Consider the following 27,418-nt stretch of genomic DNA (forward strand, 5'->3'; position numbering starts at 1 on the left):
ACCAATGCAGTCCAGATAATTCTTCATTATCCATCTACAGAGAAACCCGCATAGATCAAATGACCACACCAATGAGGATGGAGGAGGATCAGAGTCACATGACTGAGAGGTTATTAAGTCTCACCCTGGAGATAATCTACCTGCTGACCAAAGAGGTGAGGAAGATTCTTGGAGTTCACATGACATCACTCTTATCTCTAGTAATAAAACACAGACCTGACCAGAGAGGTGAGGAGGATTCTGGGAGGTCACATGACATCACTCTTATCTCTATTATTAAAACACAGATCTGACTGGAGAGGTGGGAAGGGTTCTGGGAGGTCACATGACATCTCTCTTGTCTAGTCTGGTCAATAGACCTTGTTCTTATTGTAGACATGTAGATGATGTCAGATGATTGATATCGGTTTATCTTTCTCCTGATCTGTAGGATTGTGTTGTAGTAAAGAAGTCTAGTGGAGAGCCAATCTCAGGGGGATGGAGCAGGACCCAAATCCCCACCATGGTGCCTCCCCCTTCTTCTCCGATACCTGAGAGGAACAAAGGGCAGAAGATCCTGGAACTGACCACCATGATGGTCCATCTGCTGACAGGGGAGGTGAGCGGTGCTGGGAATTCTGGGACATTATCCAGTAACAGACAAGGGATGTGTCTGGATGGTGACTGTATCATTGTGTGTGTCAGGTTCCTATAAGGTGTCAGGATTTCAATGTCTATTTCTCCATGGAGGAGTGGGAGTATTTAGAAGGACACAAGGATCTCTATAAGGAAGTCATGATGGAGATTCAGCCGCCCCTCACATCACCGGGTAAGAGGAGACTTTATTGTAAAGGAGAGAGCAGTACGGAGGCTCCACCTAGATCCCCCATCATCTGAAAAAAACACATAGAAACAATGTATTCAGTCAGTGTGTGTGTTTCCTACAGATGGATCCAGTAATGGGAACCCACCAGAGAGATGTCCCCGTCCTCTGTATTCCCGGGATTCCACACAGGAAGGTCACACCATCCCCCACCATCATCAGGTAGATGAGGAACAATCACTGATAGTGTCATTAGGATCTGTACATTATCTGCATTGTTACAATTGATGTCATATTTATTATATATTCAGAGTGGAAACCTGAGAGATTCTAAAGTTGAGGTTAAAGAAGAGATAAAAGAGGAGGATGATGAGGATGAGGTGACGGAGGAGTCAGAGTTTCTAAGGGAACACATAGATCTGTGCCAGGACACCATGGAGGAGTCATCCAGCTACAGAAACCCACCAGAGAGATGTCCCCACCATCTGTATTCCTGGGATTCCTCACAGGAAGGTCACACCATCCCTCAATGTTACAAGGTTGGTGGATTGGAGCATCTAGAACATGGACTTCTGGAGAGGATGTGTTTTTTTTTTTTTTTTACATAATATCACAATATCAAAGCTTATAACCTACAGATGATATTCTCTCTCATTTTCTTGGTTTAGATTGGAGATCCAATCGATATAGAATTTGAGGTTAAAGCAGAAGAAGAAGAGACGTTTGTGAGGGATGATCAGCAGTCTACGGAGGAGGATGGAATAACGGGGACATTTATAGAGGAGGACACGCCTACAGAGATCAGCACAGGTGGGTCATTACCACTAAATACATACATGACATAAATACATGTAATCCAGCACTGGTTACTGAATACCAATATTATGAGTCCTGACCCTTACACTGTATAATTTATATTGTACATTACACACTCCTGACCCCGGCACTATATGCTCTATGTTGTACATTACATACTCCTGACCCCGGCACTATATACTCTAGGCTGTACATTACATACTCCTGACCCCGGCACTATATACTCTATGTCAGAGGTATTGTATTAAAATTCAAGGAGGTCCAGTCACTAAAATTTTCTTCTGGCCGAGGTCCGAATCTCTAGTCTGTGCCATGAGATTGTACGCTTCTACTTTCCTTTTTTGGCGCTTTTCTTATTGTTTTCTACACACACTCTGGTAATACTCTGTAAATGTCCCCAATCATGTCCCCCCTTACATCAAGTGCCCCTACCAGAGTGATTCCTTACATTGGATCCCCCCATAAAAACAGTTGCCACTGTGCGGGTACCCCCTTATATCAGGTATTCCCATCAGAGTGCCCACTTACATTAGGTGCCATCATCAGAGAGCCCCCTTACGTCATTTGTCCCCATCAAATCAGGTTTGTCAATTGGAGTGCTCCTTTACATCAGGTATCCCCATCACAATGCCACGTTACATCAGGTGTCCCCATCACAATGCCACGTTACATCAGGTGTCCCGTCAGAATACCCCCTTAACATATGTGCCCATCAGCATGCCCCTTATTTTATGTTAAGGGGCACTCTGATAGGTACATTTTATGTTAACTGGCATGCTGATGGACACATATTGCTGTGCCCATCAGTGTGCCCCTTAACATAAAATAAGGGGCAGCAAACAATGGCTGCATTTAAGATTGAGATAAGATAAAAAAAAGCACTATAGCAAGCTGACAATTAGCATTCTGATCCTTTTCAATGCCTCCTGCAGCCTTCAACCACACACAGCAGACATAGCAGACACCAGATGTAGGCTTTAGACAGCGTTCTCCCATCAATCAGCAGCAGTGATCACTGCTTACTTCCTCCTTCACAGTGGTCACTGCTCCTACAACGCTCCCCACTCGTTTTTCTTATACTGTGAATAGTGACATATTTACACACTCCAGCTTGTTCTGCCACATTCCCTGCTTCCTCCTACTACGACCTCACTACTCAGTGCCTCTTTCCTATGCCACATGACATTTTCCCTACCTTACACAGACAGGAGGCACAGTAGCTCTGAATGGAGGACGGAAGCTGCAAGCTGATTGGTTGCTTGGACCGCCCTTTATCTTAGCAACCAATCGCAGGCTTGTTTACCTCAGTCAGCTTCCGCCCTCCCTCCAGAACTATCCCGCCTCCCACTGTCGGCTCTGCAAAGATGAAAAGAGTGACGGCTGAGAAAAGAACAGGCTCTTAAATGGAACGACCGCTGCTGTCCGGGTGGGAGAGTGATTGGGGCCGGACCTGGACCGCGGGCCGCCATTTAGTGATGCCTGCTCTATGTTGTAAATTACAGACTTTTGCTCTCTCCCCTCTACCCACTGCTACAGTATCTCACAAAAGTGAGTACACCCCTCACATTTCTGTAAATATTTTATTATATCTTTTCATGTGACAACACTGAAGAAATGACACTTTGCTACAATGTAAAGTAGTGAGTGTACAGCTTGTATAACAGTGTAAATTTGATGTCCACTCAAAATAACTCAACACACAGCCAATAATGTCTAAACCGCTGGCAACAAAAGTGAGTACACCCCTAAGTGACAATGTCCAAATTGGGCCCAAAGTGTCAATATTTTGTGTGGCCACCATTATTTTCCAGCACTGCCTTAACCCTCTTGGGTATGGAGTTCACCAGAGCTTTACAGGTTGTCACTGGAGTCCTCTTCCACTCCTCCATGATGACATCACAGAGCCGGTGGATGTTAGAGACCTTGTGCTCCTCCACCTTCCGTTTGAGGATGTCCCACAGATGCTCAATAGGGTTTAGGTCTGGAGACATTCTTGGCCAGTCCATCACCTTTACCCTCAGCTTCTTTAGCAAGGCAGCGGTCGTCTTGGAAGTGTGTTTGGGGTCGTTATCATGTTGGAATACTGCCCTGCAGCCCAGTCTCCGAAGGGAGGGGATCATGCTCTGCTTCAGTATGTCACAGTACATGTTGGCATTCATGGTTGCCTCAATGAACTGTAGATCCCCAGTGCCGGCAGCACTCATGCAGCCCCAGACTATGACACTCCCACCACCATGCTTGACTGTAGGAAGACACACTTGTCTTTATACTCCTCACCTGGTTGCCGCCACACACGCTTCACACCATCTGAACCAAATAAGTTTATCTTGGTCTCATGAGACCACAGGACATGGTTCCAGTAATCCATGTCCTTGGTCTGCTTGTCTTCAGCAAACTGCTTGGCTTTCTTGTGCATCATCTTTAGAAGAGGCTTCCTTCTGGGATGACAGCCATGCAGACCAATTTGATGCAGTGTGCGGCGTATGGTCTGAGCACTGACAGACTGACCCCCCACCCCTTCAACCTCTGCAGCAATGCTGGCAGCAGTCATACGTCTATTTCCCAAAGACAACCTCTGGATATGACGCTGAGCAAGTGCACTCAACTTCTTTGATCAACCATGGCGAGGCCTGTTCTGAGTGGAATCTCTCCTGTTAAACCGCTGTATGTGTAAAAAAGAAAAAATACTGCGCTACCCTATTTAATCTGATTAACCAGCTCAATGTATGTGTTGATCACTGGTATAAATATTAAATAAATATTTTATATTAAATATTCTTATTGGTGTTGTTAAAATTATATAGTGAATAAATATATATATATATATATATATATATATATATATATATATATATAGTGAGTGGAAAAAAAGATGAGTATGGATCACTCCAATAAACTCAAATACATAAAATGCAATGTGAACCCATACAAAATATGTGCAAACAACAATATTATACAATTGTAGCAAAATATCAGATGCAATTTATAATAAATAGTGACAGTCCATAAAGCGGGAAATTGTATCATACTTACCGTAATTTCCCTTTCCTGGTGCCAATCCATGGCAGCATACCAATGATAGAGCTCCGCCTCGACTCCTCCCTCAGGACTAGTGCATAGCATAAAAGACAAGAAGGTCCCTTCCCCCAGCATTCTCCTGTAATTTAGAATACCGAGGGTGGGAGCGTATGCTGCCATGGATTGGCACCAGGAAAGGGAAATTACGGTAAGTATAATACAATTTCCCGCTTTCCTGGTGCCTCCATGGCAGCATACCAATGATAAATAAATAGCTGACACGGGTGGGATAATACACACACAAAAAATAAATTTTATTCAGACAGAGGACATGGCCAAGCTTAGTGCCTTCCTTCCAAAGTTTACAGTTGTAAGGGATCCTGGATCAATTCTGTAATGCCTGATGAAAGTATGGCAAGAAGACCAGGATGCTGCCCTGCATACCGTCTCCAAGGAGACATTGGCCCTAGCTGCCCAAGATGCTGCTACAGCCCTCGGTGGAATGAGCTTTCACCTGTTCTGGAGGCACCAACTTCTTGGAAATGTACGTTTTTTTGATTAGCTTCACTATCCAGGAGGCTAGAGTTCTGCTAGTGGCATCTTTCCCTCTATTTTTCCCGTGAGGGATGATGAATAGTCTTTCCGATATCCTAAAAGATTCGGTGGCAGCCAAGTAGGCTTTCAGCAAGTAGGCTTTCAGTGCCTTCAGCACTCAATGTCTAATTCGTGGCAAGTATCGGAATCCATATCAGTAAAAACTGGCAATGCCCAGGGTTCTCTTAGGAAAGCTGATGACACCACTTTGGGGACAAAGCCATGAATCGGACGGAGTTCCACCCTATCCGGGAAAAAGGAAATGTGTTCCTCACCAATTCCTAGTGAGTGGAGTTCTGAAATTCTCTTTCCAGATGTTATGGCTAAGAGGAAGACCGTTTTTAATGTAAGATTCCAAAGTGAAATTTGCTCTACTGGGGCAAACGGCTGATCTGAGAGGACCTCCAAAACGAATGAAAGATCCCATTTTGGAAAGGAGCGCCTGGCCGGAGGGCGGATTTTTAATACTCCTCTCAGAAAGGTCACTACTAAGGGGTCTTCTGCCCATCTTCTATTGGATGCGGCCGATATTGCTGCTACCTGAACCTTTAGGGAGCTCAGACTAAGACCCATATCTAGACCCGTCTGTAAAAAACTGAGGACGTCAATCGTAGAAGGAGAGATCGGGTTGAACCTTTTTCCAGAAGCAAAGGTTTGAAACTTGTTCCAGATTTTATTGTATACTGTGTTTGTGGAAGGCTTTCTCGCTCCTAGAAGGGTAGCGATGACCTCTGCGGAGCATCCTAGGTTTTTAAACCTCCGCCTTTCAGCTTCCAAACCCGAAGGTCCAGCTCGTGGGGATTCGGGTGAAACATCCTGCCTTGGGATAACAGGTGAGGAAAGGAGGGGATTCTCGTTGGCGGTTCCAGGCTGAGATACATGGCTAGAGGGAACCATGGTCTCTTCGGCCAATAGGGTAGTATTGCCAAGACTTGGACTTCTTCCTTCAGAAGTCTTGAGAGAAAACTCGCAATCAGTGGGCGAGGTGGAAAGGCATAAGCCGTCTTGAAAACCCATGGGCATACCAGAGCGTCCACTGCTTCGGCCGATGGGTGAGGAAAGCGGGAGAAGAAACGGGTCAACTTGTTGTTGCTCGGAGAGGCAAACAAATCTACCTGAGGATAGTCCCAGAGTTTGACTATCTGCTGGAAGATGTGGGGGTGTAGAGACCACTCGTTGCTGTCCGTGAAGTTCCTGGACAGCATATCTGCTTCCATATTCAAAGTGCCTGGAAGATACACAGCTTTCAGGCCGAGGAGATTCTTCTCTGCCCATAAGAGTATTGGTTCCACTTCCCTGAGAAGGGATCTGCTGTGTGTGCCCCCTTTTGTCTCTGAAGATAAGACACTGCTGCTCTGTTGTCCAGACGCAGTAACACTCTCTGACCCTTGATGATGGAAGTCAAGGTTAACAATGCTTGAAAAGCCGCTCTGATTTCTAGGATATTCGACACAATCCCGTTGGTAGGGAAAGGCCACCTTCCCTGTACCCTTGTCTCCACGCAATGGGCTCCCCAGCCCTGTCCGCTGGCATCGGACGTAATTGTGATCCATGAGGAAGAGCCGAGGTGATGCGATTTGGAAAGATTTGTTGCATCTGTCCACCAGTGTAGGCTTCTAATTGTTGACGCTGACAGACTGATCTTTTGGGAAAGATGTAGTCTCTTCCACTGTGCCAGAAAGGCTACTTGGAAATGCTTCAGATGTCAATGAGACCAGGGGACTAAAGGGAATGCAGGCCGACATAGTGCCTATTAGACTCATGCATTGAGATGCTGTCAGGAAAGAACACCGCCGAACTCGGATCATTTTCTGAATAATGGCTTCCCTCTTCTGAGGAGGCAACAAAACTGAACTTTGTTTCGTGTTGAATAAGGCACCCAGATAAATCATCTCTTGAGTAGGCATTAACTGGCTCTTCTGTAGGTTTATCAACCATCCCATTTCCGTTAATTCCTGCATTAACATTTCCTTGTGAACTATGAGCTGGTTTGGGTTGGAGGCCAGAAGCAAGATATCGTCTAAATAGTGGTAGACTCTTAGACCTCTTTCTCGAAGTGGAGCCAAGGATGAGATCAGTATCTTTGTGAAAACTCACGGAAAGGTGGACAAGCCGAAGGGAAGGGCTTGGAATTGGAGGTGCAATTGTCCCACTGCAACTCTCAGGTATTTTTGGAAAGAGGGGAGAATTGGGACATGCAAATACGCATCCTGCAGATCTATAGAGATCATCCAGTCCCCTGACTGGATGGCATGGATAATCGTTTGCAGGGACTTAATTTTGAACTTTGAAAAGAATGTGTCGATTTAGCTTCTTTAGGTCTATAACAGGTCTCCAACCTCCTGTTTTCTTTGGGACCAGAAAAAGGGTAGAATAGAATCCCTTGAAGCGCTCTTCCGAGGGAACAGGAACTGCTGCTTTCTGAAGCTGGAGAGATGACAGGAAATGAGATAGTGCTTGTGCCTTTTGATGGGAGGTCGGCCACGTTGTCTGTTGGAACGAATCTTGAGGAGGATGACCCCAAAAACTCCAAAAATGGCCCCAACGAATAGTCGATAGAACCCAAGGATCCTGGCAGCGGCTTGCCCAGATTGGAAAAAATTGTTTTAGCCTGGCCCCCACTGGGAGGGACAAGGCTAAGTTGGCGTCAAAAAGGTTTTGGCGCCTCTTGGGGAGCGGTAAGGACTTTATTTTTTCTGGAATTTAGGAAGGAAGCTTGAGTGCCTCTCCAGGGTTTCCTGCCCTCTCTGGCCTGTTTTGGCTGTCTGTAATCCCGCACATTAGATGGACAGAATCTTGCTGTAAATGGCCTTGACTTGCGAGCCCTTCTGTCTTGTGGAAGCATGCCCGATTTTCCGCCCGATACTCTCGAGATGGCTGTATTTAGTTGTTCTCCAAACAAATTTTTCCCATCAAATGGAATCTTCCTGTCCAAGACCTAAAAGCGGTGAAAACCGAGGTGAGGGCAATTTCTGGTCTGCAAGCTGCAGCTGCTGCCAGATAAGATTTTCGTAGGTCCGAGTCAATCCTTCTGTCTAAAGGATCCTTGAAGGAAGTAGAGTCCTCCATAGGTAATGTAACGTTCCTATGCCAGGCGGACCACTGCTGCATCTACAACTGGCATAGAGGCTAAGGAATGCATATCCTGTTCAGCCAAAGGGTATAGCTTGTTCATACATCCCACCGAAAACTTCTTATCTGTTTTCCGCCATTCATTATCAATGACCTCCTTAATTTCTCCCATTAAAGGGAAATAGATCTGTTTCCTTTTAAGGAATGGAAAATAGGATTTGGATTTGTGAGGAGTGGGATCTTCTACCTCTCCCAGGAAATAGCTTCTTTGACCGCCTGAATGAAGGGCTGAACCAAGGTATACTGGAACCCAGATGGATCCCCTTCATCTGAAGATCCCTCTGAGTCTGACTCCCTGGCTGGATGCTCTACCGGATGTAAAGGAGTAATAGTTGCAGAGGGACCGGGCCTTTCGGTATCTGGAACATGAGCAGAAAATTCGGAAACAGATTGGGTCGGAGCCAATGCTAGCTCTGAAATTGAATCCTTAACCGTCTGTTTGATCAAGTCTACTACTTGTTTGCTTTCCTGCTCCCGATTGGCCGCATAATTTCTCAAGCAGTCCTTGCAGACTAATTTATCCGGGAGGGGATTTGCGCCACAAGCCCAGCATTTCTTCCTGGAAGTATGAGGAGGGGGAAATGGGGAATAGTCCCGCCTCCTTGATCTTGATCTTCCAGATCTATGTTGTGAGGATCGGGATCTATATGGACTCTCGTCATCTCGATATCTTGAAGATTTCTCCGATCTCTTGGAATGGGCAGGGCTGGTGAGAGAGGGAAAATTCCCATCACTCAAAGGCACATGCTCTCTTTTTTTTTTTTTTTTTTTATAATACTCACGTAAAGTTGGTCCCATACCTATCAGAAGTGTGAGGATCTTTTGCATGAGATGAGTGACTCATGATGGCTTACAAGCAGCAGGGTCAGGAGAGAGAGACAGAGACAGACAGAGAGAGAGAGAGAGACAGAGAGAGAAAAAAATCCCCATTTTTTTTTTTTTTTTTAAAGACAATAGGGATGAAGAAAAAGAAAAGAGAGAGGGAATAAAACTGTCAGACCTATACAAGACAGATACCCATACATACACGCACATACATACATATACATATATACACAAACACATACATATATACACATATATATATATATATATATATATATATATATATATATATATATATATATATATATATATATATATATATATATATATATATACACACATACACATACATACACATACACACATAGCTGCACAACTATACCCACAGATATACTTGTACATATTTTAAATAAAAATCTACTTTACCTAAGGGCAGGGAAAGGAGCACTTGAAGGTCTTCTCATAAGAGGCAGATCCCAGCAAGATGCCTCCTTATATCTTTAATTAGGGAAAGGGAGAGCCTAATGGACAAAACTGCTGCTCATAGTTTACTTTGATTGCTTTAGGGAAAGCGAGCACTGCTTTCACCCAACAAACATGGCCGGCGACTAACACACTATACAATTTTCTTTAGATTTTTTTTTTTTTTTTTCCAGACCTACCAAAACCATATAACATGAGGCCAAACCTAAACACCCCCAACCTGCATGCAATCAGGCAGGCCCCTGCACCACACAGAAAAGGCAAATCTAAAGGAAATCTGACAACAAAAGTTGCACAGTGTGTATACAGCTTAAGAGGTAACTTTTTGGGAAAAAGGACAAACCCCTAAAAAAAAAAAGGCATTACTACCAGAATATAAGGAAGAAAAAAAAATAACAAAATATGCCTAACTAATAACATCATTTAGCGACAGTAACCTGAAAAAAGAGGAGAAATGGAAAATAAGACATTGATAACACATACAGTAGCCTTAAAGAAACCAGTGAAACATATAAATGAAACAGATAAAATAAAGGGAAAAACCTGACCCGGCTGTTTTGCAGAAACGACTCATCCATAATTTTCCAGAAACTGCAGACTGCGTTCCTATGAGGAAACTCTGCTTTGACCCCAAAAGATCCACAGAAGGGGTTCCCTGCCTTATTAGTGCTATGAGCGACCCAAGAGCAGGGACTGCGTCTGGGAGAGGCTGAACCCAGCGGAAGCTGCCAAACTAAGTAAGGCAGAGGTAGGGACATACTGCTAACTCTTCACCAGTTCCAGAGGTATGAGGAAAAAAAGGAGAATGCTGGGGGAAGGGACCTTCTTGTCTTTTATGCTATGCACTAGTCCTGAGGGAGGAGTCGAGGCGGAGCTCTATCATTGGTATGCTGCCATGGAGGCACCAGGAAAATAACGTGACTAAAGTGCAGTAGTGCTTGATAAAAGTCTTTTTCGTGCAATATGCAATCAGTGGTGACTCCTGTGACCCTCTGTTTCACCCTACAGTGCTCAAAGGTAAGGTAGCCCACTTACCAGATGTAGTGGATTCTTATGGCATACGCCAAAAAGAATCTATATTCGCTTGTGTGTTTCTCCTTATATCAGGTGATCCGGTTCCGTGTTGAGCCCATATACACTCGGGATAGACAAAAAGAAGAAAATGCTCCTCATAGTGTAAAAAGGTAACGACCTTTATTTTCACTCGAACACATTATAAAACACACTCTTCATGTTTAAAACATCCATAAAAAACCATAAAAAACACTGGTAAAAAGTCCATAAAAAACACTCTGGTAAAACTCCAAATACTATATAAACACTGTGCAAACTCGCAAGAAAAAACGGTGAAGGGTCACAGCAAAAAAGAGGTACCCGTTTAGGGGTCAGCTAGTAAGGTAGTATACCGCTACTGAGCTCCTGTATAGCCTCGCGGCACAATATGACAGGGCGCTGGTGGTTCTCCGCTGTTTGCGCCGTACCCGGAAGTGGTGAAAACGGCGTGCGGTCCAGCTATTGTTGTTTGCACATATTTTGTATGGGTTCACATTGCATTTTATGTATTTGAGTTTATTGGAGTGATCCATACTCATCCTTTTTTCCACTCACTATATATATATATATATATATATATATATATATTTATTCACTATATAATTTTAACAACACCAATAAGAATATTTAATATAAAATATTTATTTAACATTTATACCGGTGATCAACACATACATTGAGCTGGTTAATCAGATTAAATAGGGTAGCGCAGTATTTTTTCTTTTTTACACATTCTTAGATCACTATTATTTAGTGCACCTGATTACTTTGCAGCTTCCCACAGATAACATTTTTATTGGCACCTAGGCGCGAGTAATACAAACCCTTCTTCACAAACCGCTGTATGGTCTTGGCCACCGTGCTGCAGCTCAGTTTCTGGGTCTTGGCAATCTTCTTATAGCCTAGGCCATCTTTATGTAGAGCAACAATTCTTTTTTTCAGATCCTCAGAGAGTTCTTTGTTATGAGGTGCCATGTTGAACTTCCAGTGATCAGTATGAGAGAGCGAGAGCAATAACACCAAATTTAACACACCTGCTCCCCATTCACACCTGAGACCTTGTAACACTAACGAGTCACATGACACCGGGGAGGGAAAATGGCTAATTGGGCCCAAATTTGGACATTGTCACTTAGGGGTGTACTCACTTTTGCTGCCAGCGGTTTAGACATTAATGGCTGTGTGTTGAGTTATTTTGAGGGGACAGCAAATTTACACTGTTATACAAGCTGTACACTCACTACTTTACATTGTAGCAAAGTGTCATTTCTTCAGTGTTGTCACATGAAAAGATAGAATAAAATATTTACAAAAATGTGAGGGGTGTACTTACTTTTGTGAGATACTGTATATACACATAATATGGATTCTCTTTGTTACGCCCATTACCTACCAGCTGGACATTTTATATCTGATGAAAAAATCAAATGAAATGAAAAAAGATTTCTTCCCCCAAATCTGTAGACAATAAGTGGGAAATAATAATCCAATCTGTGCGATATCACCGCGCCGTGTAACAATCAGACTTACAATTCAAAAATATGAAATCTATTAAACAGTGTCAGGAAATGAATAAATAGTAATGTGATCGTCCAATAAGAGGATAGAAATGTGTGTCATGTGACACTTGTCATCAGTCAGGTTGCACCATGCAGTGCCAATATAAATGATAAAGTGCGAGTGCAGAAATTGCAGATGAGAAAGGTGCTGGTGGTCACTTCCATTCACCTTACCATCTGACTCCTGTGTTACCAGCGAGTCCCACAGATCCCTTCCCCCTCTAGGGATATCGCTCACACCTCTCCTCCTTCCTCTTCCTCCACGGTATATATGGGGGGGTGGGGGGGTAGAAAATAACACCCCCTCTAGTGCTCTCCGTCTATCATCTTTATTCAACATTAAAATCCAAGATGATAGAATTACAAAGCCGGGACCTGAGCAGTGCAGACTAAACAAGCTTCACAATGTGATCCTTCACTCAGATACCCCTTCCCTGGGATGGCCGAGCGGCTCCGCCCATATTTTATATCCCCCCCCATATATACCGTGGAGGAAGAGGAAGGAGGAGAGGAGGTAAATTATTTCCTACTTATTGTCTACAGATTTGGGGGAAGAAATTTATTTTCATTTTTTTGCTGCTGCATTTTATTAGATTTTTTATTTGTTTTTGTGTTTAGTGAAAGAAACTTTCTGAATGTAAGCTGCCATTGGGTGAATCTTTCTGTGAATATTTATACACCATTCTTTACACTACATGATTGCACCGATTTATTATTTATTTTATATCAAACTTTATATCTGATGATCTGATTGGAGGACAGACTTTTACATGTTGATAATAATGTGATAACATCCTCCAACTTTACAATCTTAAACAGAAAGTGATAATGAGGGAGGAGTCAGTAACCCAATGATGGTGGTCTTCAGGATCAGTCCAGTCTTCATTTTGGTTGTTCTCCCCCCATCCTCACTTTCTGACCTCTTGGGGGGCTCAGCCCCGCTGTTATTCATGACTAAATCATGGAGTAAATAAGGAAGTGCGGGACTTCTTGTGTTGGGAAGATGGCAATGAGTGATAGAGGGGGAGGGGAAACTCGTCCTATAATCCCCTCATCACTGTCACTCCTATAAAAGACAGTTCTCGTTGTTTCCTCACTCTCTGACTAAGGTCCATGAATAAAGAAATGAACTGGTAGGCGATCAGAGGACCCATTTACTAGTTACCTTGAGGGGGGAATTGTAGGATCCTCATAGACAAAGCTGCCTGATGTGGTGAGGAGTCCTGGTTTAGGGGAACCAACCTGCTGATGTCTAGTAATAATCTTTGTATTTCTATTTTAGTACATGGACGGGAGATGAGGAAAACCTCAGAGGATTGTCTCACTTTGTCTCCAGACTGTAAAGTGGAAGATGAGGACATCACACAGTATAGTCCAGGAGAAAACCTGGCTACCTCAAATGTCCGTCCGGCACCACACAGTGTAGATGGACCATCGTATTCCTCTTATCCTGAGGAACCTCAGACTGTGAGGGACAGTGCCGGACCATCGTATTCCTCTTATCCTGAGGAACCTCAGACTGTGAGGGACAGTGCTGGACCATCGTATTCCTCTTATCCTGAGGAACCTCAGACTGTGAGGGACAGTGCCGGACCATCGTATTCCTCTTATCCTGAGGAACCTCAGACTGTGAGGGACAGTGCCGGACCATCGTATTCCTCTTATCCTGAGGAACCTCAGACTGTGAGGGACAGTGCCGGACCATCGTATTCGTCTTATCCTGAGGAACCTCAGACTGTGAGGGACAGTGCTGGACCATCGTATTCCTCTTATCCTGAGGAACCTCAGACTGTGAGGGACAGTGCTGGACCATCGTATTCTTCTTATCCTAAGGAACCTCAGACTGTGAGGGACAGTGCTGGACCATCATATTCTTCTTATCCTGAGGAACTTCCGACTGTGAGGGACGGTGCTGTCCTTACAACAGATAAGAGGTTCTCCTGTACTGAGTGTGGGAAGTGTTTCCATTTTAAACACAAGCTTAATGTGCATAAAAGGTCTCACACTGGTGAGAAGCCGTATTCCTGTTCTGAGTGCGGGAATTGTTTTTCAGATAAGTCCAATCTTTCCAGACATCAGAGATCGCACACAGGTGAGAAGCCGTATTCCTGTCCTGAGTGCGGGAAATGTTTTTCACAGAAGTCCAAACTTTCCATACATCAGAGATTGCACACAGATGAGAAGCCGTATTCCTGTCCTGAGTGCGGGAAATGTTTTTCAGATAAGTCCAATCTTTCCACACATCAGAGATTTCACACGGGTGAGAAGCCGTATTCCTGTCCTGAGTGCGGAAAATGTTTTCCACAGAAGTCCGATCTTTCCACACATCAGAGATCGCACACAGGTGAGAAGCCGTATTCCTGTCCTGAGTGCGGGAAATGTTTTTCACAGAAGGGCCATCTTTCAACACATCAGAGATCTCACACGGGTGAGAAGCCGTATTCCTGTCCTGAGTGCGAGAAATGTTTTTCACAGAAGGGCCATCTTTCCACACATCAGAGATCTCACACAGGGGAGAAGCCACTTTAATGTCCCAAGTGAGGGAATTGTTCCTCACTGAAGTCCTGTCTTCCTGTACATCAGGGGTCCCACACAACCCTGGAGGTGTATTAGTGCCTTGAGTGTGGGAAATGTCTTCTATATGAATGTTGGTGGACATGTGGGGAAGAAGCACACCCTGATATACACTTTAGATATACTCCATGGCTGATCTTCATCATGTAAGAAACACTTCATAAGGAGATCAGAGATCACCAAAGACATGGATGAAGTGTTGTCCCGTGTTGGCCATTAATAGCAGGAGAAAAATAAAAATGGAGTCCTTACCTTTCATTGGCTGAGTACATTTTGTGTGGGAAGATTTCACAAACACTTACAGATCTGGTTGTTATAAATGTGTTGATGAAATGTGACCTGCATTCCCCCAGTCATGGTGAATTGGGATTTCCTATAATGGTCAGTTCCATCTAGTGGCCATAATGTGCTTTCCTGACAGATGTCCATGGCAGCATACTTTTGGGTAGCCCCGCCCTCGTTCCTCACCCATAAGACCCCACCCCCATAAATGTTCAGGATAAGCCAATGGTTGCGTTCCTTTTTTGTCCTCCTCACTTATAGGACCATTTTTGTATGAAGTTTTCCTACCTATTGGAAGTATTGGTGGGCAGGTCTGGTGCTGGGCAGCTGTGCGGGATGTCAGGAGCTTCCTTTGGTATCCAGAAGTCTTCCATGAAGTCCCGAGTTGTCATTGAGTCCCCAGCTATCAGCGAGGTGGTGTTATGGCACACATATGTAGAGGATCCATGCCTGGAGAGTGGGCCCTGCCATCGGCGGCCATTTGCATTGGCTGGGAGCCCAGCTGTTAGCGGGTAGCCATTAAGTGTTAGACACGTGAAATTCGTTTCGGTGCGAATACAAATTCCGACAAATTTTTGGTTATTCCTAGATTTGGATGTATCCAAATCTCCAAATGGAATTGTAATTAATTTTGTTGAAATCTGTTAAAATTTGTTTTGTTTATTCATTTTCTAGCAAATTCCAACTTTTCAGAACGATTCGAATTCGGATCAGTCAAGGACACTTCATATGCAGTGTCCTACCATCCATTTCTTCTGTTTTTCTTTTTACCTTGTCCCTTCCTTCCTCTTTTCTCCCCCCCCCTTCTTTTTTCTTTCTGTCTATGTCTTCCCCCCCCCCCTCTCTTTTCCCCCTAAGTTATCTGCCACTTTTCTTCCCCCTCTTTTTTTGTTTGGTACTCTAGGTGGGTTCTGGTTGACATACCGAGGTATGTGTTATACAGTTCTGTGCGCATAGTTCTACTACTCCTGGGTGATGATAATGGTATGCTCCTTTTTATAGCTCCCCTATGCACCTGTTCAGGCTTGTTTTCTATGATGTACTCTACACCTGAGTACGATGTTTTATACATGACGTTCTCCTTTTCTTACTGCTGTTCTATGTTTCATATTTTTGCACTATTCTTACCACTGGTTGTGTAACTGGTTATGTCTACTGTTCATGTTATTTACACAGTGTACCGTTTATACTTAATAAATAATATATTTTCTTGAAAAAAAAAAAAAAAGCTGTCAAATATAAAAGCAGTCAGTTAAAAAAACATAGTAAAGAGGCAGAAATGTGAGCAGCACCTAGAAGAAAGAAACATATAAAGAATGAAAAGTGAAATGTGAAAATTGCTTTTAAGGAGAAGCAAAATCAATCCCAATTAAAAAAAAAAAAACTGACAAAAGATTACATTTCTAGTTAACTAAATACTGTGACTTAGAAAACCTTAAGGAAATCAACCCAAATAACACACAAATGCAGACTTCCAAGTTGTTCTCTATTTACTATGTGTGGCTGATGTGCCTGCCCAAGATGATTTCAGTGGCGTTGATTTACTAAAGGCAAATGGACTGCAATTTTGCAAGTGCAGTTGTCCAGAGATTAGTAAAATGAATGGGCACTCTGCTGACTTCCTTCATCCAACCATATGCAATCAAAATGCTGTATTTTCTTTTTCTTTGCATGTGATTAGGTAAAGCATCACTTTACAAATAACAAACAATTTACCAAGCTCTGGAGCAACTGCACTTGCAGAGTGCAAAGTCTTTTTGCCTTTAGTAAATCAACCCCACTGAAACCATCTTGGGCAGGCACATCAGCCACACATAGTAAATAGAGAACAACTCAGAAGTCTGCATTTGTCCTACACAGCACCAAATTAAGCAAGACAAACCTCAAATTTCAGTTGATTCCAGCTGAAACTACCAGTATTCAAGCTGTAGATGGCCATGTTTGCACCCTCGGCACAACAAAAGTCAATCTAAAATTGAGTGAGGTGGAACAATGACCGAGTCCAATCAGATGCACATGAATTGTGAATAGACAGCCTTACCCGATATGGAAAAGCACAGAAATACCCCTTTAAAAAGGGTATCTAAACCCCCCAAAAAAACAAACAGACTGCAGCTTACCAACCCTTCACTGTGGTGTCTGCATTCATTTTCTTTTTTTAGGCTTTTCCTGACCCTTCTTGTCGATAGGCATTTCTCTATTGTATCTATGGGGGCAGACTTCGCTGTCATACAGACTGGGTTTTAAACATGTCTGCCTTTGTTTATCTCCATAAAGTAATTGAAGGTACTAGTAATTTACACAATAAAAAAAGTAAGGTTCCTTTGTTTTGCACTGCATTTCTGGCAAGATCCTTTTTACTTGCAGAAAACATTCTTAAGCCTAATGCACAGGATCAGAAAATCATATGAAAAAAAGGTATTTTCAGCTTTGCTATTATATCAGGATTTATTTTACCTTAATGGTAACATTAATGTCCCAATTTTAAAGTTGGTCTAAACCAAAAAACAAAAATATATTGTAGCTTACCAGTCAGTTGATGCGGTGGCTACACTAGGTTTTACTTTTTTCAGACTAAAGCCTCGGACACCTGATGAAATTATCGGACAAATGATCCGTTTGTTTTTTTTTTGCATGCTAGTTTCCATATTGAAAATAAAAAAGGTTACTAAAGTTATGAAAATTCTTGTGCGACAGAATGAAAATTCAGAAGTGATGTATTGTATCTGTAATAGATTTTTTCCGGACAAAAACTGTACTGGTTAAATGAAAATCGGCCGAGAAATTTCCGTGCTTGTCCCATCGGATATTTTCGCACAACCTGTCCTGATTTGGCTCTCACAAGCTGTGTGCCAATGATCACATTATCGTACATTTGCTTCAAAAGTGGCATTTCTCTTTTGTTCATTGACGGACACAGCTCTTTATTTTCTTGACCATTGGTTTATATTGCCCCCTACAAGAGTAGGAAACGAAGCAGAAAAAGAACTTGACTAAGTCTATGGGCAGTCCCAGAAGATATACTCCCCCTCTCTGCGATAGGTTTTTTTTTTTTTTTTTCTGCCTAGTCAGAAGTAAGGACCTCGTTCCTTGCTGGGATCTCTGGTCCTGGTAATTTTTTTTCTTTTTTAATTTTTTTTTTACTTTTGAGATCTACAATCAACTGCCGGACTGGGCGACGGGCTTGATCACCCCAGTCTGGCCAGCAAGCGCGCACTGACCTCAGCTCTGCGCTAGGCCACGACATAGTCCAACCGGACGGGGCTGGCCTGCAAGTTAAACGCCTCGTGAGGTTGCATACAATCGGGTCTCCGGCCTGCGTCGCAGTTTTCCCCCTGGCCAACAGCCCACCCATTTTGATGGCGAGGAGGTTCTGTCTGGAGCGGTGCCCGCCTGGTTCCTGGTATGGTGAGAATGAGTAGCTATCCCCCTCTTATCCTGGAGGGTTTTGAGGTGGATGGGGGCCCCTCCCTGGTATGTTCGGACCCCTGGTTCCCCTCCTTCCCATTAGGCCCCCCTTAAGTCTGATGGTCCTGTGGGTCATCTACCTCTTCTCCCCTCCACCTATACTGGGGTTGTATTGTGGTTTGGCTACCTCCTGGGGCTGAGGCAGGGTGCTGTCCTGGCGATGGGGTACGCAGCCAGCGACTGGGCAATGGGCTGTGGGGGGGGGAGGCCCCCCTTCTTGCTCTTTGTCTTGCCTGGGCCCACGGATCCCTCCTGGGTCCCTCATGCACATGCAATTTTGTTGTAGCCTATTGCTTAGGGATGGGCCTTGAAAAGGACTATCCACTTCATCTGCGACCATTTCTAGCTGGATCAGATAGACAGTGACTCAGGCCTATTTGATTAAGGTTGAGGTTCCTCCTTACCCTGTGAAAGCGCACTCTATGTGGGCGCTCAGTGCTTTTTTGGCGTTTTGTCGCAAGGCAGCTACTTGGTCGTCGGTGCACACTTCCACACAATTGTATAAAGTGGATGTGTTGGCATCTGCGGATGCCTCTTTTGGCCGCAAGGTTTTGCAGGCTGCTGTTTAGGGGGCTTGTTCCCTCTTTTGGGGTCTAATGTTTTCCAGGTGTTCTCCAGTTGTTTTGGTTGAGCTCCTGTTACCTGGTTGGCTACAGTTTAGGCTTGGAAATTTTTTCTTGCTGTTCCCACCAATCATCATTGACACTGCTTTGGGACGTCCCAATGGTGAAGAAGATCAGGAGCTGTGTTGGTCAATGAATGAAAGAGAAAATGGGATTTTTGACTTGCTGTAAAATCCATTTCTCTCATGTTCATTGACGGACAGCACCCACCCCTCTATGGAGTTGTATTACTTCTGACACTGCTTATAACAAAATGAGTACCTGTAGCAGAGAGAGGGAGTATACCTCCTGGGAATACCCATAGGTGTAGTCAAATTATTTTTCTATCTAGTGTCTTCCTCCTGTACGGGGCAGTATACCCCGATGGTCCAATAGATCAGGAGCTGTGTCCATCAATGAACATCAGGGAAATGGATTTTACGTTCGGTAAAAAATCCAATTTTCTGGAAAAAAATGTATAGCGCCATTCGACTTTTTTCTTTTAATTTAAAACTAATTTTTAATTAGCGGCTTCAGTGCTGATCATTGTATTCTGACCGTGGAGGAGTCCCCACCAGCAGAATACAACAGCACAGCTAGGAGGATTCCACCATCCACCTTGCTTGTGTGAATGGGGGGAATTCATTCACTTTTTTCCTCAATCAGCCCTCTGGCTGAACCAGAAAAAAAAAAAAATATATATATATATGTCTATGGCCAGCTTCAGACTGCAGGTGTTTTTTCCTAAAGCTTCTGTGTGACAGTGCAATACAATCCATATTAAAGTGTAGAAAAAAAAAAAAAAGTACTGTATCCATTAACTGATATTGTTAATTCTTTCAAATCCTTAGGTTCCGTTCACATTTTGGCGTTCTGGATCGGGGCAAAATCGTGATTTCCATCTCTACCAATGGCACCCCAAACACAAGGTGATTTTGCTGCGATTGTCACGCGATGAAACGCGGTAAAATCGCATAAACAAAATTCGATTTTTACCAAGATACGTCGGGTGACAATATCGCGCAGTGTTTGGGGTGCCATTGGAAGGGACTGGTATTGCACGGGCATCCCACGAATTGCCTTGATTCAGGATCGTGGGCAGAATCGCGGCGAGGAGTGTATTCTGCCTGTAGAAGCAGCCCAATGTTATCCTATGTGTCCATGCACATTAGGAAAACTACAGGCATATTTTGAGCTCAACGTTTAGAGGCAGGAAAAACACCGTTCTGGTTTGCATTCCTAAACAAAGCTTACTGGCCGGAAAAAAAAAAAAAAAACGCAAAACTCTCCTAAACTCGTCCAAACTATATAGCTATACAAGCATTTGTTTCTGCCAAGGCAACTGGAGTTTTTTTAAAGCCCAGTGTGCATGAAGCCTAAGGGGCAAAACAAACAAAAAAAAAAAGCTGCTTTTACAGGCATTTGAGATTTTATTTCAGCTTAAAGAAGATTGTGCTTCTTTGTGTTCTTTTGCACTTTTTTATTGAGCATAAGTGTTTTTTTCCCCACAAACGCTCCACTCGGTTTATTCCTTTATTTGTGTGGGGTTGTTTTTTTTTTTTTTTTTTTGGATTGTAAGAGTATATACCTGTAAACGCCTGAAAAAGCCATAGTGTGCATGGACACATTGGCTAACAGAGGGGAGCTTCCAGGCAGAAAAAATTAGCGCTCCAAAAAGCTTAAAAGCCCGTAGAAGTATCTTCTTCGGGCTGCAGTGTGCACAAGCCCTAACAGAAGAATAAAAGGAATATTTGACTTATTTTTGCTTCAGACACGTTCATAAGAAGCCCTACTGTTTCTGTGCATTGCAAGATATAAAACACTGCAACTTATTTTAATCAAATCAAATCGACTTTATTTGTCAATTCTTCCATATGTACAATACATACATACAGAGAATCGAAATTACGTTACTCTTAGACCCCCGGTGCATACAGATAACACTAACAATATAGCCTAAAAATCTAAAAACGCAAAAAAATAAATAAAAATAAGGTTAAAATAAAAACAATCCTATTGCATGTCCATAAAAAGTGAACAAAGGGGTCATCTAAATAGCACTAACACACCTAACAGAATGAGAATTAAGATTGAAGAATACAAAATAGTAGGCATCAAATGCCCTGCTGTACCAATATGCTTAAAGTAGGCACTACGCCAACAGATCATAAAATTTCCCAATTCCTCCCAGCAACAAAAATCTGGCAGAAGAGAAAAAGGAGCAACATTGTAGATATCTGTGGTGGGGTACTAGCATGTTAATCAAATTAAGTTTCCATGAAAATCAAATTTGCTCATTCACAGAGATTATCCAACATGTTGGAACCTCCTGTCAAAGATTTCAAAGCTTGAGGGGTTTACATTTCATAGAAGGCTTAGTAGAGAAAAACAGAATGGAAAAGTTAATGAAGACAGACAAGCCCACCTATGGCCAAAGGTAAACGGAAGATAAAAGTAAACCCGCAGGCATCTACAGTGCACAGGTATTAAAGCACAGTAGTTCAACTGTAGCATCACAAACTTATCACACCTCTGCATGACAAAATGGTAGATGGAAAGAGCTAAAAGCGTCTTCCTTGTGACAAATATGATGCAAGAATAAAGGCATTTTGTAAAAACAAAATTCACTATAAAATGAATAAAACTTGATTCTTCTCATTAGCTTGAACAGAAAGCAAGTAGATACATATTGCTTAAAAATAATGTAGTATAACAGAAGACAAATGGTACTGGTGATATCTTTTATCAACTTAAGCCCCGTACACACGTACTGATCGTCGGCCGAACGATCGGCCGTCTTTTGTCCAGGGCTGTCGTGTCTGTTGAAAACTGCAAAAGACTGCACACAAATTTTGTCGGCCAACAACAGCCGACTGCAGAAGTGATGTCATGTGATGGTTAACTTTCCTTGTCTTTTTTCTTTTCTGAGCATGCCCAGTCTTGCTAATCTGCTGTTTGTCAGCCGAATTCTGTACTGACTGACGAACAATCGGCTGTTCTGGTGTTGGCCAACAAAAATTTTAATGCCTGCACGACAGATTCTGTTCGGCCGAAAATGCGCTGTCGGCTGTCGAAAGCATCATACTAACAAGCATACAATCGGTCGTCGGCCGAATATTTACGGCCGACGATCGGTACGTGTGTACGGGCCTTAATGAGTCTGTAAAGTACCATGCGTTACTAGCTTCACCTTGCCATCAGTGACATGACTGATCCAAGTATATTTTTATGTAGGTTTATTGTTTCCAATCCCATTGGAGGTTCTTTTACCTCTAAAGAAGAAACCAGTTAAACCCCTCTGGCTTTTTTTTTTTCTCCAGACTGTAGCACTGGAAGATGAATGACTAACAAAAAAATCTTTCTAAGCTTACCATAGCAATAGCCATGGCCAACAGTAGAACATTTTTAGCAAACTTTACCAAGTAATAACCGTAAAACTGAATTTGTGAAGCTTTGGTATATTATCAGACTTGTATAAAGTACTCGAAATCCATACTTGAGTAAAAGTACAAGTGCTCGATCAAAAAGTTACTTAAGTAGAAGTGGAAGTGCTCGCAGAAAAAGTTACTTAAGTGGAAGTACTAAAGTATTCAACATTTTTTTTACTTAAGTATTTCAAGTAGTTTTTTTCAAAAAAATTGCTACTTAAGTACTAAAAGTAAAAAGTACCAGTAGTTTTGAAAAAAAAATTCTACTCAAGTACTGAAAGTAGAAGTAGAAGTACTTTGTTATGTAGTTATTAAAGAAAGAAGTCAAAAGTTTGAACATCATATTGTTTTTTATTATTTCAAATGATTTATTCAAATGATTAACCTAAAGGACAATCACAATTCCTTAGGCTGTAACTTTTTGTAAACAAAAAACAGATAAAGTATGTCCCTCCCTTCCCCTTTTAAAGCATCCCTCCTTCTCTTCCCTGCCTGTTTTTTTTTTCTCCACAGCTTATTGGTGCGCAAAATCATATATAAACCAATGTGATATACAACAATATATTCCAATAATGAAATAAAGGAAGAGTGTATGAAATCTAAGTCAATAAAAAGTTCAAAATATTGTGAATCTTCAAATATATATATGTGACAAAACAAGATGAATATAATTTCATATCTGCTGTTAATGGGAAAGAACCTCCCAACCAGGGCCGGCCTTAGGTGTTCAAGCGTCCTGTGCGAGCTGATCCTGTGGCGCCCCCACCAGCGCCCTGCACATTTTTTCTTGCACTTTTTTTGCACTTCATTTGACTTTTCTTTTTTATGATCACTACAAACTTAGCCCCCCTTACATTAGAGACCCCCTTACATCAGAGACCCCCCAACGGAGCCCCCCTTACAACAGAAACCCCACAACGGAGCCCCCTTACAACAGAAACCCCCCACAGAGGCCCCACTTACATCAGAGACCCCCCACACAGAGCACCCTTACAGCAGAGACCCCCCAGCCCCCACAAAGAGCCCCCTTTACATCAGAGACCCCCACACAGAGCCCCCCTTACATCAAAGACCCCCCCACACAGAGCCCCCTTACATCAGAGACCCCCATACAGTGCCCCCTTTACATCAGAGACCCCCCCACACAGAGCTCCCCTTACATCAGAGACCCCCACAGAGCCCCCTTACTTTAGAGCCCCCCACACAAAGCCCCCCTTACATCAGAGACCCCAACACAGAGCCCCCTTACATCAGAGACCATCCCCACACAAAGCCCCCTTACTTTAGAGACCCCTCACACAAAGCCCCCCTTACATCAGAGACCCCAACACAGAGCCCCCTTACATCAGAGCCCCTCCACACAGAGCTCCCCTTACATCAGAGCCCCCCACATCAGAGCCCTCCCACACAGAGTCCCCCTTACATCAGAGACCCCCCACACAAAGCCCCCTTACATCAGAGACCCCCACACATCAGAGACCCCTTACATCAGAGACCCCCACACAGAGCCCACTTACATCAGAGACCCCCACACAGAGCCCCCTTACACCAGAGACCCCCCACACAGAGCCCCCTTACATCGAAAACCCCCCACACAGCGCCCCCTTACATCAGAGACCCCCCACACAGAGCCCCCTTACATCAGAGACCGCCCACACAAAGCCCCCCCTTAAGTTACATCAGAGACCCCTCCATGTTTCCCTTAACCAAGATGGCAGCCAGTGCCTCGATCGCACAGCGCATGCGCACGTGCCTCTACTGCGCGGCCGCCGGAATCGCCGCCTCCCAACGCTGAGACGTCAGCGAATGGAGACAAGGAGGGGAGGAGCGGAGTGGCCGAAGGCCGCCACACATGTCAGAGCGCCGAGAGGCGCATGTGGGAGCACTCCACGCTGACCCAGCCTGAAGCGGAACAACGCTACCCAAATGGCCAGAGACCAGGTACCCATGAAAAAGGGGGGTATCTTTACCTTTGCCTTCCTATAGGGGAGGGGAGGGGGGAAGGCAGAATAGGGAGGATAATTGATAGAGTAGGAGAGAGCAGTAAGGAGGGAAACCAAACAAAAAAGAAAAAGGGAAAGGCAGAGAAAAGTAACGAGTAACGATGCAGCACAAAAAAAAAATATCGGAGTAGAAGTATCGAAATCATCGGAAAAATGTAGTGAAGTAAAAGTAGGAAAAAAAAATTCTACTTTAGGAAAGTACAGATACCGCATTTCGGTACTTAAGTACAGTACTTAAGTAGTTCTACTTCGTTACTATACATCTCTGTATATTATCAGCCGAATAAGGAACGCTACGGCCGGCAGATTCTTGGATCTACACGGAGGTATGGACATTCATGATATCCGGCCCTAAACATATTAGTCTGATAATCACTACAGCACTCGGGAGGATTTCTGTTGCACTTTGTGAATGACTGCATCATTTACCCATGACCCATCGGTCAATATTATGGAACCCAAGACTGTCATTCTGATTCCCTTATTGGCGGTGAGTCTCTGATTTCCACGGCATTTACTTGAGTTGCTCCATCAGAGGCCCTCCTTTGGACTGTGGTCCCATTACTACCCCTTGCCCTGTGTCCTGGAGTTTATTTTTTCACTTTTTCACAACGGCATGCGGGTATCATGATATCTCATCTTGACTTTCATTAGGAACCATCTCCAAAGTCTCCTCATAGTGGAACCACTATTGCCCTATTTGACTACATCATTTTTGATTGGCTTCTTTTTGGAATTCAGATTTATCCAGCCACCTTAGGTAGCATCATTGAACAGTGATCACCCAGGTGTTTCAGCTATTAGAGTTAGATCAGGCCCACATGTATTGTTATACACTTGTCTACTACAGCTTATCAAGTCCATGGCGATTCGGTGAATGTGGTTGTTGTTTTTATACTGTTTTTATGTTTTTGCTGTGCCACACATTGTCATATGTATCACGGTGATTTTTTCAGGCATACGTGCCTAATAAATTCATTTTGTTATATTATTCATACTCATTGCCTCCTGGGTGACCTTAGTTGTTCTCCGTTGGGTTGACAGACACCTTGTCTTTCACCCTACCTTCTTTTTTCCATTATAATTTTTGTTCAACGGTCTCCGGGGGTGGTACATTACACCATTTAGGATTATCTCATTATTATTTTGGTATTACGGCAGGGCCATTTTGGGAACATTACCAAACCTTTTTTCAGATTTTAATATCACATGAAGACACCTGACAGGTTGCCGTGAGCAACAGTTTGACCTTTCCACCAGCTTCCATCAACCAAACCTCTTCCCCTGCTGAAAGATAAGGGCTCGAGTGAAGTTGTTTCCCCCAGCAACCAGATTTTACCTATAACCTCCAAGTGGATGTTAGATTGGTTGCCATAGGCAACACCTACATCCTTCTACGACCTTCCATAAGCACGCTGCCTTTGCTTCCATTGCTGAAATGGATGGACCAGAATGAGGAACATGGCGGAGTTGTTGCCCCTAGCAACCTGATATTAATAAAAATTCCCAAGAAGATGCTCAACTGGTTGCCACGGGTAACAAGTTTACCTTTTCACCGGCTTCCATTAACATGCTCTCTTTCACTGTTGACATGGGGAGGGGGAATTTACCCAACTGCGGACCAAAGTACGGTTGTTGCCCCTAGCAACCGGATAAAGATTCTCGATTGGTTGCTATGGGCAGCAGCTTCATTATTAGATCAGCTTCTATAAAGTAGACTAAACTTATGTTGCCTACACAGGGGGGGGGGGGAGTGGGTGTGTCAGAAGTGCAGCGGTCGTCTCTAGCAACCAGATTTGAACTCGTAACACAGGAACCTGCACAAGTCTTCGTGTGAGTTATATTTAAATTATGGTTACTGGGGGCAACAACTCCACAGAGAGACGAATGTATCAAATTGAGGATCAAAGTGGAGTTGTTACCCCTAGCAACCAGACTTTAACTCCTAACACAAGAACCTGCACGAGTCTTCTTGTGAGCTATATTCATATTCTGGTTGCTAGGGGCAACAACTCCAAAGAGAGAGCAATGTACCAAAATGAGGACCAAAGTGTGGTTGTTGCCCCTAGCAACCAGATTTTAACTACTAACACAAGAATCTGCACAAGTCTTCATGTGAGTTATATTTAAAATCTGGTTACTGGGGGCAACAACTCCACAGAGAGACGAATGTATCAAATTGAGGATCAAAGTGGAGTTGTTACCCCTAGCAACCAGACTTTAACTCCTAACACAAGAACCTGCACGAGTCTTCTTGTGAGCTATATTCATATTCTGGTTGCTAGGGGCAAAAACTCCACAGAGAGACAAATGTACCAAAATGAGGACCAAAGTGTAGTTGTTGCCCCTAGCAACCAGAATTTAACTCCTAACACAAAAACCTGCACAAGTCTTAATGTGAGTTATATTTCAAATCTGGTTGCTAGGGGCAACAACTTCACTTTGGTCCTCATTTTGGTACATTTGTCTCTCTGGAGTTGTTACCCCTAGCAACCCGATTTAACTCCTAACACAAGAACCTGCAAGAGTCTTCCTGTGAGTTATATTTAAAACCTAGTTGCTAGGGGCAACAGCATCCCTTTGGTCCTCATTTTGATACATCTGCCTCTCTGTGGAGTTGTTGCCCCTAGCAACCAGATTTGAATTACTCACTAGAAGATGCTTAACTGGTTGCTATGGTCAATTACTTCCCTTATGCACTGGCTTCATTGCTGACACGGGTAAGGAGGGGGGGGGGGGAGGGTATGTTCCAAAGTTAGAATAAAAATGTAGCTGTTGC

The 27,418-nt window shown here is 43.4% G+C and overlaps 1 protein-coding gene across 1 annotated transcript; it reads left to right on the forward strand.

Annotated features, from left to right (window-relative positions):
• Positions 1–616: 616 nt before the first annotated feature.
• On the forward strand, positions 617–25,419 carry LOC309568267 (uncharacterized protein; the record flags this gene model as incomplete). Its single annotated transcript, XM_082273936.1, has 5 exons — positions 617–808; positions 927–1,024; positions 1,114–1,341; positions 1,471–1,527; positions 25,294–25,419. The coding sequence occupies exons 1-5, from the start codon at positions 724–726 to the stop codon at positions 25,417–25,419; spliced, it is 594 nt and encodes a 197-aa protein (XP_082130062.1). The 5' UTR covers positions 617–723.
• Between the last annotated feature and the right edge of the window lie 1,999 nt (positions 25,420–27,418).

This window comes from Pelophylax lessonae (genome assembly GCF_965119305.1).
Source record: "Pelophylax lessonae genome assembly, chromosome: 12".
Classification (NCBI taxonomy): Eukaryota; Metazoa; Chordata; class Amphibia; order Anura; family Ranidae; genus Pelophylax; species Pelophylax lessonae.